Source organism: Eurytemora carolleeae, unplaced genomic scaffold (genome assembly GCF_000591075.1).
Source record: "Eurytemora carolleeae unplaced genomic scaffold, Eaff_2.0 scaffold469, whole genome shotgun sequence".
Taxonomy (NCBI): Eukaryota; Metazoa; Arthropoda; class Copepoda; order Calanoida; family Temoridae; genus Eurytemora; species Eurytemora carolleeae.
Window position 1 is genome coordinate 222,184 of NW_019396442.1, and position 21,350 is coordinate 243,533.

At 31.9% G+C, this 21,350-nt stretch overlaps 2 protein-coding genes across 4 annotated transcripts; both read left to right on the forward strand.

The window, feature by feature from the left end:
- The first annotated feature begins 1,303 nt into the window (after nucleotides 1–1,303).
- LOC111703398 (probable protein S-acyltransferase 23) lies at nucleotides 1,304–14,023 on the forward strand. 3 transcript variants are annotated; one of them, XM_023475329.1, is made up of 21 exons: nucleotides 1,304–1,485; nucleotides 3,110–3,161; nucleotides 3,276–3,343; nucleotides 3,569–3,614; nucleotides 3,748–3,873; nucleotides 4,404–4,484; nucleotides 4,827–4,896; nucleotides 5,899–5,989; nucleotides 6,036–6,103; nucleotides 6,477–6,590; nucleotides 6,895–6,969; nucleotides 7,931–8,001; nucleotides 9,303–9,399; nucleotides 9,735–9,840; nucleotides 10,183–10,263; nucleotides 10,579–10,657; nucleotides 11,064–11,126; nucleotides 11,475–11,559; nucleotides 12,847–12,927; nucleotides 13,210–13,288; nucleotides 13,412–14,023. In XM_023475329.1, exons 1-21 carry the CDS (start codon nucleotides 1,404–1,406, stop codon nucleotides 13,516–13,518), a joined length of 1,722 nt encoding a protein of 573 aa, XP_023331097.1. In that variant the 5' UTR covers nucleotides 1,304–1,403; the 3' UTR covers nucleotides 13,519–14,023. The 3 variants fall into 3 exon arrangements, with proteins under 3 accessions (XP_023331097.1, XP_023331098.1, XP_023331099.1); XM_023475330.1 differs by having other exon boundaries at nucleotides 6,042–6,103; XM_023475331.1 differs by lacking the exons at nucleotides 12,847–12,927; nucleotides 13,210–13,288; nucleotides 13,412–14,023 and adding an exon at nucleotides 11,593–12,840.
- Nucleotides 14,024–14,447: 424 nt separating this feature from the next.
- Nucleotides 14,448–16,854, forward strand: LOC111703393 (DNA-directed RNA polymerase II subunit RPB1). The gene is made up of 2 exons (XM_023475323.1): nucleotides 14,448–14,497; nucleotides 15,810–16,854. Exons 1-2 carry the CDS (start codon nucleotides 14,448–14,450, stop codon nucleotides 16,852–16,854), a joined length of 1,095 nt encoding a protein of 364 aa, XP_023331091.1.
- Nucleotides 16,855–21,350: the final 4,496 nt, after the last annotated feature.

Consider the following 21,350-nt stretch of genomic DNA (forward strand, 5'->3'; position numbering starts at 1 on the left):
TGAACAACCAAACTGAACGATGGTTTAGAAGTTTTACAGCTGACCAGCCTGTAATACAGACTGCAGGGTAGTCCTTATTAGGTCTTTGGCTAAACTACTTTTTAAAGAGTTCAAAGACAAGACCTACACTGATCCGAAGCCAGCTCAATCGACAAGAATTCTTGAAAGAAATATACGATTTAAACTAATTGTAAATTCTTTTGATGTATGCAACTTAAGTTTTCTTTTACAAATAATAAATAATAAATTTTTTGTCAAATTATTAGTGTTATTCATTACTGTAATTTTCAGTTCATTCATATCAACACTAATATTGAACAGATTATGTTGTATAAAAAAGCAGCCCTGACAGCAGTTTCAGTAATTTGCCGCCAAGAAAAGGAGGTGAAACGTCCGGCTATCTAAATTTTCAGTTTGTATATCTAATATATTTGAAATATCAAAATCTTAAACCATCAGGATGCAAAGCAATGGGAAAGAGAAAATTATATCTAGTGACAAGTGTTTAATTCCTTGAATTTGAAAGAAAAATACCATAAACATGGTAGATATATCAGATCTAGAAATTTTTTAACTAACTTGAAATCAGAACTGTTGTGTTGTTCATCCCTATCAAACAACAAAGCTAAAATTTAGGAATCAAGCACTTATTCATCAAATTCAAAGACCACGTAATGAAATTGCAAAAAGAACGATAGAAAAATAGACCTGCATTATACTTACATCAGATCTTTAATATTAAAGGAATTGAGTCTTTGTCACAAACTCTGATTTTCTAATTCCTATATCTTTGCAGTCCAATGTTGTAGACATGTGACATTTCAAACTATGAATTCTGTTAGATCAAATAATATAAGTTTGAAATATCAAAGGTTTACGACATAGGGTTCAAAAGATGTAGGGATTAGAAAATCAGAATTTGTGGCAAGGACTCAATTCCTTAGTTTAGTGGCTTGTTTATACTTATTATTTTTTCATGAGAACATTTATGAAATATTTATAAATATAGGTTTAGAAATATAAATATAATTAACAGATGATAGATTTGTTAAGAGGTAAATAAAGTGAGTGTGAGAAGCCGGACCAGTTTAGAGATCCTTCCCGGGGTTCCTATTTATATTCCTTGGCCTCCAATCGATTCTGTCCTCAGACCATCGAAAGGAGGGGTGGGGGATTTCTGCAGAAACAATTTTTTATCATTAACTATCTCATCCTAATATTTTTGACAGAAAAAAGCTTGATTAAATTTAACAAAATAAATCTACAAAATATCGCATATTTCCAGGCAGTAAAGTAGTGGACTCGTATAGTCTGCAAAGGCTAAAGAATTGGTTTATATACTGCATTGTTTTCCTGCACACAGTTAAAAGAAAAATACGTAAACCCGAAGAGAAAAAATCAAAATGGCGATGGCTGCGTGTCCGGAGGAGGTTGATCAGATAATGCGCGCTTCTACAAGTAAAGATGGAAGCTGGGATAACACAGGTAATTTATAATATACACAATAAAAATCTTCATAGTCTTTATGAACCAAGCTGCGTTGTTTATAACATGTATGCAGAACGTCACACTTTTGTAGGTACATCTCAATTTGTGAACTGCGTTCTTTAAAGTTTGACCTCATTAGTGTTATCTTTAAAGTATGACCTTATTTGCGCATTTTCAACAGTATGTCCTTATAATAGTGAGTTCTCATAATTGTGTCCTCAATAGCGAGTTCTCATAAATGTGTCCTCAATAGTGCGTTATTTTTTATTGAGTTGTCAAAAGAACGTACTCATTATTAAGTTCTCAAAGTTGTGTCCCCAAAAGTGTTTTCTTAAAAGTATGTCCTCAATTTGCATCTTGAATATTTGTGCATCCAGAGGCCGATTTTAAAGAATTTGAGCCGCAGCTTAAATTTAAGCCGCGGCTTAAATATGGATGGTTCCACTTAAAATTGTATCAAATCTTTTAATGTTTAAGCCGGCGCTTAATTTAAACCGGGTTTTGGCGGATTTAAGCCGCGGCTCAAATTCTTTAAATTCGGTCTCTGATTAGATATTTTCCAACAGAGAAAGTTGTTAAATGTTGCAAGCTAGTGATTAAAAGGGCAGAAAAAGTCCCCTAAATTTCTTGTTTATATATTTTATATTTATTTATATATTTTTTCGTGTTACAAATTGTTCACTACTGCACTCAAACCTTCCAGGGTCGTTGTAATTTAAATTTAAATCCCTTATTCCCAATACACGTTATCTCATTAATAATGTAAGAAAGTAGACTGTAGATTACAAACAGTTTATTTTCCATCCTTAATTATAATTTTTCTGGCCCCATCAGGATAAGAAAACAAATTCGATTGATCCCTAGTCCGGGAATAGCTTAGTTACAGTATTGACAATCGAACTATAATGTACTAACTTGAGAACACAGTGTTGTCCAGGGTACTCTTAGTTACTCCCGCCGTTTACCCACGCTTGGTCGTAAATTACGATTTTAGGTATTTTTCCCTATACAAGTGGACCCACTCAACTTGGTATCTGAAACCAAAATAATAACTTTCCCGTCGTTCTGGCGAGTTCCCGAACCAAAATTTGAGGCAAAACGGTCAATGGGTTCATGAATTATGTTCGGACATACGAACAAACAAACAACTTTTTATACATAGAAATCTAGGCCATCATGTTGGGAGGGGGGGGGGGATCATCACTATAAAGTATTTATTTGAATTACGCTTAACTTGCGATATTACGAAGTCAAGATCTAAAAACAATAAACAAATCCAAAGACCGGAATAACGGGGTAAAGTTTTACCTCCATAGAAAAACACAGGAATCATAAAAATTAAGAGAAAAAAAAAACATTTCCCACAAACTTGAAATTAAAGTGTTCCTTTAAAATAAAAAACGGATAAAGACTAGGTTTCCATTTGTTTTGAGTTGAGGTATCAGTTTAAAATTAATTAACTCATTTAGGTTTAGACATATATGATATATCCCCTTTAGTTTGTCTTAACATTATCATCGGACCATATATATATTCACCCTAAAATATGATGAAGACAATTATGATAATTAGAAATATAAAAAATGAATAAATATATAAATAACTATATTTTGTTACTCAGATAACTATCCTGGGTCTGGTTCAGAGATATGGCCGGACTCGGATACTCTTAGGTATAAAAAGTATATTCTTACAGAACTTAAAACAATAGTATTTAGTTTTCTATTTTATTGCAAATTATTTATTTTTGGGCAGATTTTAACTCAAAATCTTATCTTCAAATTTAGGGAGAAACTGTGGGTTGATTCTTTGGGAGGGAGGGATACACAGTGGTCCAGTTGGGAGGACAATTCAGGTATTTGGTTGCACACCACAAAGTGGTCCTCTTTGGATGCCAAAACAGGTAATTGGTCGCAGAGCGGTCCACTAAGGAAACAAGATGATGACCTTTATAAATGTACCTATTTTCTTCATTGAGGACCATCTAACATTATAGATTATTACGTGTATTTATAAATATTTAAATAGTTGACCAATCCGTTTTCATCCAATAATATTATCATATATTTTTTATTTTTAGAAAGCAGTACAGTGTGTGATAACATATTTGAAATCATGAGATCAGGGTAAGATTAAAAATTTTAACTTTTTTGAAATTTGAAATTTAATGTTTATCTTTTCAAAAACAATTTTTTTAATAATCATATTGAAGAACCCTTTTCTTTCCTCCATTGTTTTCTAAATTCCGGACAATTTCAGAAACCTGGGTCAGGTTGAATACTTCTTTGAAAAGTACGGTATGGAATACAGTTTAGATCAAAGAGATGAATACGGGCATTCACCGCCACATTGGATGGCACTAAACGGTCACGCTACTATTGCAAGGTATGGATGAAAAAATAAAAAAAAATAAAAAAATAATTTAATAAAGGAAAGGAAGGTTGTATAAGAATGTTATTATAAAAGGAAATTTAGATTGGATGAATAGAAGGAAAAGGAGGAATAAAGCATGGATTTATGAAAGGAAATATAAGTTGGATGGATTAAAGGAAAAGGAGGAATAAAGCATGGATCTATGAAAGGAAATGATATGATAAATGGATGGCATGAAAGGAAAAAAGTAAGAATGGACTAATGAAATAAAATGAAAGGGTAAATGGATAGCAGGAAAGCAAGGATGTATAAGAATGGATTTATGAAAGGAAATAAAGGTTTGATGGATAGAAGGAAGGAAGGGATGTAAGTAAAATTAAATTTATGTAAGGAAATGTAGGGTGGATAAGGGATAAGGGAGAAAGAAAGGAAGGATAGAAGACTAAATGAGAGAATAAAAAGGAAAAGAATGGACAATAGAACTAGATACATGACACTAGTTTGTATTCTAAACCTTGTCTAACCCTGAATGTCTGAATTAGATATTTGATGGAGCGAGGAGGAAAGATTGACCTGCACAGCAACAATAGCCAGGGACCCCGCCCCATACATTGGGCCAGCAGGTACTATATGCAAATGACAAAAGAAACTTCTACTTCTAAGGATACAAATATTTTTTTTTAATCTGAAGCCTTGTTTCTAATATAAAGAGGGTCAAAGTTTTAGAATTATGGTTGTTCTTAATACACTATATGACGAAGAATATGTAATGTGTAAACAAAAATATTCGAAAATTCTCAAGACCAAAGAGACAATTGAGTATTGACTCCTTCAATTATTGAAATGGCCCCAAATCTGGAACTTTTAAATGCATTCAAAGGCTCTAAACTATAACCTTTTTTCTTGAACACCCTGTAATTATATATAAATGGACGGATTGGTTTAAATAGATAATTTTAAATTAGGAATGGACATGTAGCAGTTGTTGATCTGTTGCTAGAGGCTGGTGTTCCAGTTGATGCTACGGATCATAAGGTAGAATATATCTATATAAAAAAGCTCTTTGCTCAAATATATTCATGTATGTATGTATCTTCTTTATTACAAAGCTCTTCGCTCAAATATATTTATATTTTAGCTATAGCTGGCCAAAAGGCTGAACAAAATTGGCTGACATTTTTTAGAGAACCCTTGAGTTCCCCAAGGGTAAAAAAAGCTAAAAAATGTTTTTTTTAACCAAAATTTTTGTTTCTTCTGAATGGGAAAAAAATATTTCAAGTGTTTCTTAATTCCACGAGCAACGCTGGGCAATTAAGCTTATTAATTATTGTAATAACATGTATTTTTTAACAAAAAGCTCAATTATTGAAAACAAATATGTACCTTGTACATTGCACCAAAAATTGTAACGTCGCAGAAAAAAAAATATGTTAGTATACAGTCGTTGATCATGTAAACATAACGCCAATCGCCATCCTATATCATTGTAACATATAACACTTTAAACCAAAAAATTTAACTGTTTTTAACAAATTAATATTTAAATTATTTTTAAAAATATTAATCCACAGTAGAAAAGGCTCAAAATCTTGGCAGCCTATGTTTGTTACAAAAACGTGCTCTCTGTAGTTTTAACTCCTAAATAATCAAATCTTAAATTCTAATTTTTTTTCTCTCATCTGTTTTTAAAAGTTTCTTTTCGTTTTATTCTTAAAGAATTTGAATAACTTTTTCAAACATTCAAGAACATATTTATGCTTTACGACGCTTGATTAATTGCTTTTTAAAATTTATATATATAAAAGCTTTATGTTTACTTAGGTTTCAGTCCACCCACTCAACTAAGAATTTGTTTGTCAATCAAACTTTGAGACAAATCGGTCAGGGGGTTCAGACAAACAAATCGGTCAGGGGGTTCATGAGTTTTGACCTTTGATCAGACAAACAAATAGAGATTACTATTTGTATTGATATATACAGATATAAAATGATATTTGTTGACGGGTTATTAATTGATTGATTGGATCCCTGTATTAGGGTTTAACCCCGCTAATGATGGCCTGTATGTTTGGAAGATCAATGATTGCCGCGTATCTACTGGGTAAGGGTGCAGCCCCTCACCTCACAGGTAATAATAACAAACATTTACGTTTCTTTCTTTCTTAATTTCTCAGTTTCAGACATGAACGGAGACTCTGCACTACACTGGGCAGCGTACAAAGGATATCCAGGACTTATGCAGGTCAACTTAACATAAACTTCATAGTTAAAGGGACTGTAGATGTAATTACAAGTAATCTATAGTTAAAAAGGGGGCAACTTTTATCTGATAAAAAACATGTAAGATATTTTTGTTTTTCTAGATTTAAAAGTGTTTAATTCAGACACTTTACTCTATGCTAGGGAAACTGAAACAAAAAAGAGAAAATGCTGAAAATCGTATGAAATCTGAAAGAACTAAATACTTAAAGTAACCCCGAATTAGTTTTCTTCTAAAGCTACATCTTAACATTTGTTGTGCAATGTTTTTACTTTAGTAAAATTTAAAACTTTATTATTTTTAGAAACATTTATGAAATAAAAAATAACTGTTTAATTTTATGAAATATGTTTAGATGTTGATCTATTCTGGGTTTGACCCCCAGAAACCTGATAACTTTGGGTCATCTCCTCTCCACCTGGCCTGTATATCAGGCAACCTGTCAGCTGTTAAACTTCTCTGTGCAAAGGTACTGTCGTAGACATACTAAAACATTAAGTTAAGCTTTGAATTCTTATGATTTTAAAAATCTGCAAAATTTTACTTTTGTATTTTTGTTATTTGATGGAACCAAGGACACGTTAAAAATATCTTAATATCTATAATTTAGAAAATAGATTTTAAAATTTAAATTTTAGAATTGAAGATTGTTCATCTTATGACCTAATGTTTTTGTTTAATTTTATTTTCAAGATTGGCTTTATTTGAAATAATAAGTATATTCTAGAAAATAAGTATTTTTTAGTCCGTCCCTTTAAGATAAATCTATTTAGAACAGTGTAGACCTAGAACCACGAGACAGGAACAGGAAAACTCCGCTAGATTTAGCAGCTAAACATGGTCATCAGGTAATAAAATATTCAACCCATTAAAGGGACTGTACGCGTGAATTCCATTGACTTTTAATTCAAAGATGACATTGCCCGATTCGGAATTGAACCCTTATACGAGCTTTGACTGATCAAGATTGTCAGACTTAATTCTCATTAATCTCCGAAAACGCTTTAAATTATTGAACTCTTATTTGTAAGCTGCTTTATTAACTGTCTAGGATTGGCAGAAAATGAATATTTTGTCAAGTAACCTAAGTAAGGTATTAGCTGTTTTAATTCACATCTTCACACTGTACGAACTGTACACAGAGTATATTCCGGTTTACTTCAAGTGGTTTCCAAGATGTTTAAACAAAGAGCTCTCATCACTCGATGAACAATCAAAGGTTTAAAGGGTACCATTGTAAATCGGCACTGCCCTCTTTGCATGGAGGGTCACTGGAAATTACGCTTACAGTCCCTTTAAGGTTTTAAATTTACGATGGTAAACAGACGCAAAACTGGCCCTATTCTTGCAGTCTCTTTTTAAATAAAGATTTTTGACTACAGTGAAACCCTTAATAAGGAATACATCGGAAGAATTTATCAAATGTCGTCTTGACAATTTTTCAATGAGTTTTATACTATATTAAGTAAATTTCAGTTTTTGCGAAAATAAATAATAGCCATGAATATGCGGGAACAGTTTTAAAGAGTACCATATACTCATTTAATTAAAAAATTAAATATCTGCAACATTCCATTATCAGAAAGTAAAGAATACGCCATTTGATGAATTCTTTCGATGTAATCGTTATTAAAGGTTTCACTGTATATGTTAAATTATAAATATTGTATATGAAGTCTCTAAATAGCGAGCAATTTTTTAAACTTAAATAACGAATACAAACTTTGTTTAGGATATTCTAATCTTAACTTAATTAATACCATTCAAATATTATAAATTTGAAATAATTTTAAAAATATCTATTTCCAGGATATTATGAAGTTTCTTGAGAGCGAGAAAAGACGAAGAACAACTTTTCTACCAGTGTTTCTAGATATTTGGTAAATAATACTTTTATACCAGTGTTTCTAGATATCTGGTAAATAATACTTTTCTACCAGTGTTTCTAGATATCTGGTAAATAATACTTTTATACCAGTGTTTCTAGATATTTGGTAAATAATACTTTTCTGCCAGTGTTTCTAGATATTTGGTAAATAATACTTTTCTATCAGTGTTTCTAGATATATTGTAAATAATACTTTTCTACCAGTGTTTCTAGATATTTGGTAAATAATACTTTTCTACCAGTGTTTCTAGATATTTGGTAAATAATACTTTTCTACCAGTGCAGTGTTTCTAGATATTTGGTAAATAATACTTTTCTGCCAGTGTTTCTAGATATTTGGTAAATAATACTTTTCTGCCAGTGTTTCTAGATATTTGGTAAATAATACTTTTCTACCAGTGTTTCTAGATATTTGGTAAATTATACTTTTCTACCAGTTTTTCTAGATATTTGGTAAATAATACTTTTCTACCAGTGTTACTAGATATTTGGTAAATAATACTTTTCTACCAGTGTTTCTAGATATTTTGTAAATAATACTTTTCTACCAGTGTTTCTAGATATTTGGTAAATAATGCTTTTCTACCAGTGTTTCTAGATATTTGGTAAATAATACTTTTCTACCAGTGTTTCTAGATATTTGGTAAATAATACTTTTCTACCAGTGTTTCTAGATATTTGGTAAATAATACTTTTCTACCAGTGTTTCTAGATATTTTGTAAATAATACTTTTCTACCAGTGTTTCTAGATATTTGGTAAATAATACTTTTCTACCAGTGTTTCTAGATATTTGGTAAATAATACTTACTTCACTGCAGTAACAATTACCATTTTGCAGATTTAACTTTTTTATTTTTATAAATTCAAACCACTATTTGATCATTTGATTAAGCGAGTATTGAATGAAGAACACCATAAAAATAGAATGTTTAATCTTCCACTGGGAAAATAAGGAAACAAACTTTTAAATTGTAAATTAGAGCTCTATGAAACCTTTCCTACATATGTGATTTTTGTGTGAAATATATTTGACATTGTTATGATATCTGAGTAAAATTTGGCGGAGTAAGCAAAACCTAAATTGTGATGGTGGTAACTGTATTAATTTTGATGTGAATAGTGTTACAACAAATGTGTACCTACGTTTTTGGTTAAAGAATTATCTCCATTTAATAATTTTGAAATATATTATTATTCTAATTCAGCAACCATTTTTCTTCGCTGGATAAACCAATGGTAGCCAACAAATGACCACATATTTACAAGTTAAATTAATGTATTTGTTAACCAGGACGGTAGTGTTTGGTCAGAGTGGTAGAACTAAGGGTCCTCTTCTCTTCTTCCTTGGAAGTGTTCTACTCTGGGCTTATCCAATGTATTTTCTCAGGGTAAGTATCTATATATATATATATATATATAAAGTAGTAATTTTTGTCTGTCAGTTTGTATGTCTGATCATAACTCATAAAACCCTTTGACCGATTCGCTGGTCGTTTAGCATCCAAAAGTATTTATATATTTTTGATGACAATAAAATGTGTGTTATTTTTTCTAATATGTATTATTTATCAAATGAAATCATTTAAAGTGGTGCTTGAAATTTAAAGGAAATTAACATTTTTCACAACTTTAAATTTTTTCCAATTCCTTTTATGAAACACCAAAAAATAGCCGAATAAATACATTAAACAAACCTTTTAGTAGTCTGTATATTATATATCAGTGTGTGCCTGTGACCTGGGACCTGCTACCTGTGACCCACTACTCGTTTCTGACGGTCAACCTCATCATGTGGATCTCACTTATATTCTCAAACAGACGCAATCCAGGTTAAATAATTATAAGTTACAAAGGTTCTCTTTAAACCTTTATCTGATTAGTAACGTGTAATATATCGTATTTTTTTTTGCTTTAGTTCCTTCATTATTCATGTACCAGAAATCCGCAACTCACTTTTCTTGAGAATCCATATTAGAAAATAACTAATTTCAATGATCTAGAAGAAAATCATTGGCATTTTATATAGTGGGAAATATCACTTAGATAAGGGTTTGCTTGAAATAGCTTCTACAGTCTCCTAAATTCAACTAAAAAATTGCCATTAAAGTTTGTTTTAACAGGATTGCTTATAATATATAAAAAAAATTTAGTTTTAATAAATCCATAAATAGGGTTCCTGCCTCAGAATACTGATGAATATCACAATGCTATAAAGCAAATAGCATACTATGACGAGTGGAAACATCACAGAGGTAACTTTATCATCTTCATCTAATTTACGTTCATAAAAAGTTTGAAAAACCCAGTTGGGGGGGCGGGGGGGGGGGGTAATGCTTTAATTGACAAACTTAAACCTTAGTCAATTAATTTCACTATTTGCGAAACCGTTCTAATTTATTTAATTAAACCTAGAAATAATTATAGTTAAATGGTTATTTTTATATCCTTAACATATTTTACTGGCTGCAAAATCCAGTCTAAAACGAAGAGGTTTTCAAAAAACTAATTTAGTTATAAATATAAAAAAGAAGTTTAAAAACAATTTGTACATTTTACCTTTTTCCCAGGACCAGACATAATGCGGCTTTGTCACACCTGTCGGTCAGTTCGACCTCTTAGAGCTAAACACTGTAGAGTTTGTGATAGGTAACAGGTTTTAATAGTTTTCACAAATGATCGAGGACTTCAGAGCATTCTTTCTCACTGCCGTTTTTTGGATTATGCACAAACGCTCCAATATGTTAAAATCTTTGTTTGCATCTATAGCCAAAACAAGAATTAGAAATAACTTTTTACTTTTTCTGAAATGTCTTTTTTGGTAATATCCTAATATACGATATTGGTAAATAAAATATAGGCTAGGGACTTTTCTACCAGTGTTTCTAGATATTTTGTAAATAATACTTTTCTACCAGTGTTTCTAGATATTTGGTAAATAATACTTTTCTACCAGTGTTTCAATATTTTTATCAAGACTTAATATTTTTATGTAGAATATATAATTATTTGATCAAGAATATTTATTTGATCAATAATATATATATTAATCTAGGTGTGTAGCACAGTTTGATCATCATTGCCCTTATATTTCAAATTGTGTTGGTTTGAGAAATAGGTAAACATGTTCTCTCATCCTCTTATATATTCTTCCAATCCTTATGCATACCAAATACAAATTTTTTGTTATATCACATCCTAATCATACATCTACATGAAATTGTAGAATGTTATAAAACAATTATATGTAAATACAAATTCATGAAAAATATATTTTAATCAATCACTAAAATGAAAAATAGTTTGAAGCTACAATATCAAAATTTCTGTAATGCAGTGCACTTTTCATCTCTCCCTTAATTTAATACTTCTAGATTTAGAGGCATTACTAATCCCTCCTTAGTTTTACACTCCTTGATTTAGAGGAACCATCATCTCTCCTTTGTTTTACTACTCCTTGATTTAGAGGTTGGTTTCTATTGTTTACGCTCTCTGTGGCCATCAACTGCTCTATCACAATATTCTTCGCTTGCTTCTGTATATCCGTGGAGGTAAGGGGGGTATATCTGTGGAGGTAAGGGNAGGGTTGGAAGCTACTGTATATTATTGGTCTGATTGAAGCTTTAATATTCTGTATTTAGGGTTGGAAGCTACTGTATATTATTGGTCTGATTGAAGCTTTAATATTCTGTATTTAGGGTTGGAAGCTACTGTATATTATTGGTCTGATTGAAGCTTTAATATTCTGTATTTAGGGTTGGAAGCTACTGTATATTATTGGTCTGATTGAAGCTTTAATATTCTGTATTTAGGGTTGGAAGCTACTGTATATTATTGGTCTGATTGAAGCTTTAATATTCTGTATTTAGGGTTGGAAGCTACTGTATATTATTGGTCTGATTGAAGCTTTAATATTCTGTATTTAGGGTTGGAAGCTACTGTATATTATTGGTCTGATTGAAGCTTTAATATTCTGTATTTAGGGTTGGAAGCTACTGTATATTATTGGTCTGATTGAAGCTTTAATATTCTGTATTTAGGGTTGGAAGCTACTGTATATTATTGGTCTGATTGAAGCTTTAATATTCTGTATTTAGGGTTGGAAGCTACTGTATATTATTGGTCTGATTGAAGCTTTAATATTCTGTATTTAGGGTTGGAAGCTACTGTATATTATTGGTCTGATTGAAGCTTTAATATTCTGTATTTAGGGTTGGAAGCTACTGTATATTATTGGTCTGATTGAAGCTTTAATATTCTGTATTTAGGGTTGGAAGCTACTGTATATTATTGGTCTGATTGAAGCTTTAATATTCTGTATTTAGGGTTGGAAGCTACTGTATATTATTGGTCTGATTGAAGCTTTAATATTCTGTATTTAGGGTTGGAAGCTACTGTATATTATTGGTCTGATTGAAGCTTTAATATTCTGTATTTAGGGTTGGAAGCTACTGTATATTATTGGTCTGATTGAAGCTTTAATATTCTGTATTTAGGGTTGGAAGCTACTGTATATTATTGGTCTGATTGAAGCTTTAATATTCTGTATTTAGGGTTGGAAGCTACTGTATATTATTGGTCTGATTGAAGCTTTAATATTCTGTATTTAGGGTTGGAAGCTACTGTATATTATTGGTCTGATTGAAGCTTTAATATTCTGTATTTAGGGTTGGAAGCTACTGTATATTATTGGTCTGATTGAAGCTTTAATATTCTGTATTTAGGGTTGGAAGCTACTGTATATTATTGGTCTGATTGAAGCTTTAATATTCTGTATTTAGGGTTGGAAGCTACTGTATATTATTGGTCTGATTGAAGCTTTAATATTCTGTATTTAGGGTTGGAAGCTACTGTATATTATTGGTCTGATTGAAGCTTTAATATTCTGCGGACTGGGATGGCTTCTCTCCGGATTCACGGTAATTTTTTTTGTCCACTTTTTTTAGTTTTTACTAAATCTAAATATATGAATTAAAAATGTGAATTACTTTATATTCCTCAGACCAAGTTATTTTTCTTCCTAATAGCGACTGGATTTTAAGCATTAATGTTATGTGATACAATTCATTATGTTAAATTTTTTTTTATTTTGAACAATTGAACTGATGTGGCTACAAGGGATATAAAATACTTTATTTGCCTAAAAAGGAAAATAATATTATTTCATAATTCGAGCTCCTAACTGTTTTGTAAATGTTTAGCTTTTGTATGCTGCAATGAACCTAACTTCGAACGAGATGTTTCATTACAAACGTTACAACTATCTCAAAAATTCAAGAGGTAAAACAATATATTTAAAATATATCATGGTAGAATACAAAAATACCAGTTCGCTCAGCAAAATAGATTTTTCTTTGAAAATAAGTTGAAAATTAAATATTTTAATTATTTTAATTAATTCAGGTAAATACCATAATCCGTTCTCCAGGGGTGTTTTCTACAATCTAGCAGAGTTCTTCCTGTGTGTACAGCCAGCTGATCAGGAGCTGATTAATCTTAGAGATCTTTAACTATACAACCAGCTGATCAGGAGCTGATTAATCTTTAATATATGTACATCAGCTAGCTAGCTATTAATGGCAAAAAAGTTGTATATGCAAATGTTATCTCTAAAAGATAGAACTACCAGAGAACCATCCAACCATATTGTATACTTACTAATCTTGTAATTGTATACTTGCTAATTGAAACAAAAGCAGGCAAAAATGGATCTTCCAAACGGTTAAGATAAAATGAGAAAATGATTTTATTTAGACAAACAGTTTTCTTTTCTTATCAACGGACAATTACTAAATCGGGATAATTGAAAAAATTGATATTGATTAGCTTTAACATCCAACAAGAGGAAAATATTCACAGTATTAGATATATTGCATAATAGCTTAAGTTCACGACATGGCCTGTGGAATTTTGAAAACAATTTGAAGAAAAATCTCATTTTGAAAAAAAATCTAATTTTCCTCACAACATTTCAGCCTATGAGGACTAGGTCCAGTCGTTTGATCAGCTATATAGCTAACAAATGAAATATATGAGCAAAGAGCTTTTTCATTTCATATTAAACATTATGTGTGCATTGTAAGCGCATTAAAGTTTTATAATTCCATGCTTTTGTATTCGATTAAGAAGTTATAAACACTGATATAAGCCTTTCAAGCACAGTGGTTAACAAAATATAATGGAAAACGACCAAAAATCTTAAACTTTTCTTAAGAAGATAAAATTTAAACATTGCACAATTGTCATGTACAACATTTTATTTTAAAAATTGTAGTCGTATTCTTTAATATTTTGAAGTCCACTTAAAAAAACTCAATTTTTGCACAAGAACAAGAAACACTGAGGAATTATGCGCTAACGTTTCAATCTTGAAAATTAATTTTGTCAGACTTGGATTATTCTTAAATTAAAATTTGTTCATTAATATGTAACATGCGTAATGCATCATGCTCAATTTATGATTATAAGAACCATTCATGCTTACAACGCGTAAATGTAAAATTAACTTTTTGTGCAACCTATTTGTTATTACATAATTTCAAACGAGTAAGTTATCAATATATATATAATAATGAACACAGCTTGTGATAAATATTAAATGCACTGCAATGAATAAATATAATAAATAATATAATAAATAATAATAAATATGTAAATTAAAGACCTTAAAATGTATTAATAAATCATCAAACTCTTTTGTTGGAATTTTTAAATTTACTTTAAGTAATATTCAACAAAAATCAAAAAAATATATTTTCTGTTCGAAACCAGAAACTATGGAATTGAAAAAGACTTTTAACCATGAACTGAAAGGAGGTGGATACAAAAATGTATTTCCACTTAAAGGGAGTGTTCGCGAAAAATTAAAGGGGGTATAGGCTTAATGCGATAAAAAAGCGTTTTGATCGCTAATAATCTTACTTCTATCTTTTGCGTCTATAAGGAGAAAATTGTTAAAGACGTCTCATACCGAATAACTTAGCGCCCATACAAATCCAGAAAATTGCAACATACAACTTAGACCGTAAAAAATCAATTTTATTTCAAACAAATGATTTGTTTGGAATCCTTTTCTCTTTTAAATTGTTAAATTGTTCTTAACTGTTTAAGGGAAATATTTGACGTATTGTTTAGGTTTGATACTATTTCTGTGGATCCGTTAGTTACTGTCCGATTCACAATGGTAACCTGAAAATCTCTGTTTTGTCCAGAAAGAAAGTGATATCTATTTTTGCATCTTAACATATTTACTATTTTTACTTTACAAAAGTGACTTAAGCATTTCTCATTCAGGAATAATTAAAATGAATTAACTTAATTAAACACTTTTAAAAAACATCTCTTTCATCTCCAGACACAAGTAGTATAAAGATGTAAAAATTAAAGGGTTACCCTCAATGTATGAGAAAAATTAGTGACGTTTTTCTCACATTTTACACGATCTAATTTACTGTAGTAATTAAAGCATGGTTACTCATACAAAACTCCTTGCCCCTTTCTCTGAGTCATTCCAGAATATACAACCTGGAGATTGAGTTAGTTTAGTGCACCCAGGAACCTTGAATAGTAAAGACGTATAAGCTAAACTTAGTATATCCATCAAGGCCTTGGGACATGCACTTTTAGACATCTATCAGACTGATGTATCTTTACCATACCTGTCAGAGAACAAAGGAGGACACCAGCCTCCTCCATCATTATACATAAATATGCATCCTCGGAATCCTCAGCATCACCGAGGATATCAGATGCTGCCCTATCCTGATCTTGCTGGTGATCTGGATCAGCTATACTAAACCAGACAGTCCCACTACAACGAGCCAGTCCAACTACACACCAGCCAATACAACTACAGACCAGCCAGTCCCACTACACACAAGTCAGTCCAACTACACACCAGCAAGTCCAACTACACACAAGCCAGTTCAACTACACACCAGCCAGTCCCACTACACACCAGCCAGTCCCACTACACACCAGTAAGTCAAACTACAGACCAGCCCGTCCAACTACACACCAGCCAGTTCCTCTACACACCAGCCAGTCCAACTACANACCAGCCAGTCCCACTACACACCAGCCAATCCAACTACACACCAGCCAGTTCCACTACACACCAGCCAGTCCCACTACAAACCAGCCAGTCCCACTACACACCAGCCAGTCCAACTACACACCAGCCAGTTCAACTACACACCAGTCAGTCCAACTACACACCAGCCAGTTCCTCTACACACCAGCCAGTCCAACTACACACCAGCCAGTCCAACTACACACTAGTCATTCCCACTACACACCAGCCAGTCCCACTACACACCAGCCAGTCCCACTACACACCAGTAAGTCCAACTACACACCAGCCAGTTCCTCTACACACCAGCCAGTCCCACTACACACCAGCCAGTCCAACTACACACCAGCCAGTCCCACTACACACCAGCCAGTCCCACTACACACCAGCCAGTCCCACTACTGCACACCAGCCAGTCCAACTACAGACCAGCCAGTCCCACTACACACCAGCCAGTCCAACTACACACCAGCCAGTCCCACTACACACCAGCCAGTCAAACTACAGACCAGCCATTCCCACTACACACCAGCCAGTCCAACTACACACCAGCCAGTCCCACTACACACCAGCCAGTCCCACTACACACCAGCCAGTCCCACTACACACCACACCAGCAAGTCAAACTACAGACCAGCCATTCCCACTACACACCAGCCAGTCCAACTACAGACCAGCCAGTCCAACTACACACCAGCCAGTCCAACTACACACCAGCAAGTCCAACTACACACCAGCCAGACCAACTACAGAACTAGGCACACAAAAGGAGTAGACTAATCCAGGATATAGAGGAGAATTGGTATGTCCAGAATAAAGCAGCAGATGAACAAGATATTCTTGAGGTAGAAGACGCTACTCTTTACAGATCTGTTGTAGAAGCAGCTGAGGAGCCAGATAATCTTGGTATAGGAGAAGCTGCTCTTTACAGACAGCTTTTCACAGATCTGTTATAGAAACAGCTGAAGAACAAGATAATCTTGAGCAACTGACAAGAACAAAATTCCAAAAAATGCATTTTAAATTTCCGTCATTTATGCCCCCTGCTTGTCTTTTACTTAAATAATTGTATTTTCTGCAAATGTTTTTAATATTGAAGTATGAAAGATCTAATAAAGAGAATAGGAAGGATTGTGTAAATAAGAACTAATAGAGAGTAAGAAAAATTGTGTAAATGTTTCTAATATTGAAATATAAAGGATCTAATAGAGAGAATAGGAAGGATTGTGTAAATAAGAACTAATAGAGAGTAAGAAAAATTGTGTAAATGTTTCTAATATTGAAATATAAAGGATCTAATAGAGAGAATAGGAAGGATTGTGTAAATAAGAACTGATAGAGAGTAAGAAGGATTGTTTAAATATTTCTAATATTGAAATATGAAGGATCTAATAGAGAGTAAGAAGGATTGTGTAAATGTTTCTGATATTGAAACATGAAGGATCTACTGTAGTTTAATAAAGATTGTGGTTTCTGTAAATGTTTCTAATATTGAAATATGAAGAATCTACTGGAGTTTAAGAAGGATTGCGGTTTCTGTAAATGTTTCTTATATTGAAATATGAAGGATCTACTGAAGTTTAATAAAGATTGTGGTTTCTGTAAATGTCTCTAATATTGAAATATAAAGGATCTACTGGAGAAATAAGAAGGATTGAGTAAATGTTTCTAATATTGAAATATGAAGGATATACTGGAGTTTAATAAAGATTGTGGTTTCTGTAAATGTTTCTAATATTGAAATATGAAGGATCTACTGGAGAATAAGAAAGGTAAAGAGGGATAGTAACCTAACCTTGCATTTTGGTCATGAAACACGGGGAATAAACAAACTGCCAAACTTATCCGGGATGAATATACTTTATCGCCCGCAAACAGGGTAAAATAAGTTTACATCCCGCAAAATAAGAAACTATTTCTCTAGTGAAGAAAATATTTTTAGGCATAATATGTCTGCAAGGTATTAAAGGGGTATCCTCTTAAAGTTTAGTTGGAAGGGGTATGCTGCTACTATAAATGCGTTTTTATTAAATTGAAAGATCCGCAAATAAAGGATCAAAATATCTTTTATAATCTATAAATTTAAAATAGGCAAAAATAATTTCCCCTTCTTTGTGAATTGTTTTGTTTATTCTAAGTTTTCTTGTTGCTTGCAGTAATCATTAGGACCTCAGGACACTTTAACCAATGGAAGTATACAACTCTAGAAAACTGATTACTCGCCTAAACCTCTAATTTTCTAATTTCTATATATATCTGTAACTGGATAATGTAAGCTCTGAATTTTTAAACTTTGATTATTAGATCTAACCAAAGATAGGGGATATAGTAGAATTCATGATTTTAAATATTCTCACAAATAAAAAGATTTGTTTTTATCGATGAGTTAAATTTTCAAGGAAACTTAATTCAAGTTTTTCACTTCTTGCTATCTATGAATTTTCTCAATTATTGTTTTAAGATGCATTATTTGGGATATTTTGCAAAAGTAACCACTTAGAATTTTGCAATCTAGGATGTGCACTGTTTTGTGTTCACCACTGTATAGTATTTAGTTCTAGAAAAATAGAATGAAAGAGTTAAGTGTTCACGTAGTTCTCCTTCTGCTCCTACAGCTAGCAGGCAGACGGTTCACTCAACACAATAAAACACAAAGGAATTGAGTCTTTGCAACAAACTCTAATCTGATATATATTTGCAACAAACTCTATCTAATATATATTTGCAACAAACTCTAATCTAATATATATTTGCAACAAAATCTAATCTAATATATCTTTGCAACAAACTCTTATTTAATATATATTTGAAACAAACTCTAATCTAATATATATATTTGCAACAAACTCTAATCTAATATATCTTTGCAACAAACTCTAATCTAATATATCTTTGCAACAAACTCTAATCTAATATATATTTGCAACAAACTCTAATCTGATATATCTCTGCAACAAACTCTAATCTAATATATATTTGCAACAAACTCTAATCTGATATATAATGCAACAAACTCTTATTTAATATATATTTGAAACAAACTATAATCTGATATATAATGCAACAAACTCTAATCTAATATATCTTTGCAACAAACTCTAATCTAATATATATTTGCAACAAACTCTAATCTAATATATATTTGCAACAAACTCGAATCTAATATATATTTGAAACAAACTCTAATCTAATATATATTTGAAACAAACTCTAATCTAATATATCTTTGCAACAAACTCTAATCTTATATATATTTGCAACAAACTCTAATGTAATATATTTTTGCAACAAACCCTAATCTAATATATCTTTGCAACAAACTCTAATCTAATACATATTTGCAACAAACTCTAATCTAATATATATTTGCAACAAACTCTAATCTAATATATACTTTGCAACAAACTCTAATCTTATATATCTTTGCAACAAACTCTAATGTAATATATTTTTGCAACAATCCCTAATCTAATATATCTTTGCAACAAACTCTAATCTAATACATATTTGCAACAAACTCTAATCTAATATATATTTGCAACAAACTCTAATCTAATATATAATGCAACAAACTCTAATCTAATATATATTTGCAACAAACTCTAATCTAATATATATTTGCAAAATTGCAATTCGATGTTGTTGAGCTTAGATAACTCAAACTAATGGATTCTATTACATCAAATAATTAAAGTTTGAAATATTAAAGATTAACATTATCAGGTTGCACAGATTTCGGAACTAAAAAATTAGCAAAGGCTCAATTATCACTATTTATAAAACCGTGTCGAAGATAAATCTGGGTTTGAATTGCATTTTTAATGTCAGTAAAGTCAAATCAAGTCAAATTCTCTAATTTCTTGAGTGGGTTTCATAAAACTGTGGAATAGGAATACGACAATCATATGTGTTGTAGGTGTTATATGAAGCAATTAAGCTTACAAGTCTACTTTTTTATTGAATTAAGTCTGTTAACACTGTAAATAACAAAATTGCTCTGTTTCATGTTGCAAAGACTAGTTTGAATAAAAAAGTTGTATCTCTATTCCACAGATTTATAGATCTCATTGAACACATACTGAAACTTTAAATAGAATGAAAATTATACCTGACTGATTTAGATGCAAATTATGGTTTCAGGATTTTATCATACTTATTGGTGTAAACTTTTGACATCAAACTAATATTATTTGATTTATCAGAATTCATAGTTTGAAATGTCTCAGGTCTAAGATGTTGGGTTACAAAGATATTAGTTTGTGGCAAAGACTTAATTTCTTTATCCTTGAATTGAACCTCTTCTCCCTTGAAGGAGATGTTGAAAGTAACCCTGGACCTCCTAAGAAAGGAGCACAAGCTCCTGGGAAAACGAAGGAGCCGACAAAGGAAGAGCAAATGAAGAGTCTTCAGGATAAGGTACAGGGGGGAGTAAACAGATCAAGTGTATTCAGGATAAGGTACAGGGGGGAGTAAACAGATAAAGTGTATTCAGGATAAGGTACAGGGGGAGTAAACAGATAAAGTTTATTCAGGATAAGGTACAGGGGGGAGTAAACAGATAAAGTGTATTCAGGATAAGGTACAGGGGGAGTAAACAGATAAAGTGTATTCAGGATAAGGTACAGGGGGGAGTAAACAGATAAAGTGTATTCCGGATAAGGTACAGGGGGAGTAAACAGATAAAGTGCATTCAGGATAAGGTACAGGGGGGATAAACAGATAAAGTGTATTTAGGATAACGTACAGGGGGGAGTAAACAGATAAAGTGTATTCAGGATAAGGTACAGGGGGGATAAACAGATAAAGTGTATTCAGGATAAGGTACAGGGGGGATAAACAGATAAAGTGTTTATTAAAAGCAGATGAAAAAATCTTAAAGCGAAAGATTTAGATTATTCATTAAGGAACTTGAAAAAAAACTATTTTTTTACTGAACAAAAGAATTTATCAAAAGATTTTGAAAAAACGATAGTTTTTTTACTGAACAAACGGTGGTTTCGAACAAATTTTTATAAAACAATCTTTTTTAATGAACTACCCGCATAGAACAAACGACCCTGTTTTAGAGTCTGAAAACGACCCGCACGACCCCAAAAACGGGCGCCGGCCCGACTCTGTTTTAGTACTAATAAAAGAGGCGTTTTTAGACCGAAAAGACCCTGAATCCGTCTCTCCTCAAAACGGATGGGTGTCGGTTTACTTCACGGCAGGGGGCCATTATCTCCCTCAAGATTTATTACTTTGGCGCCATATGTCTACATCTGCAAGCTG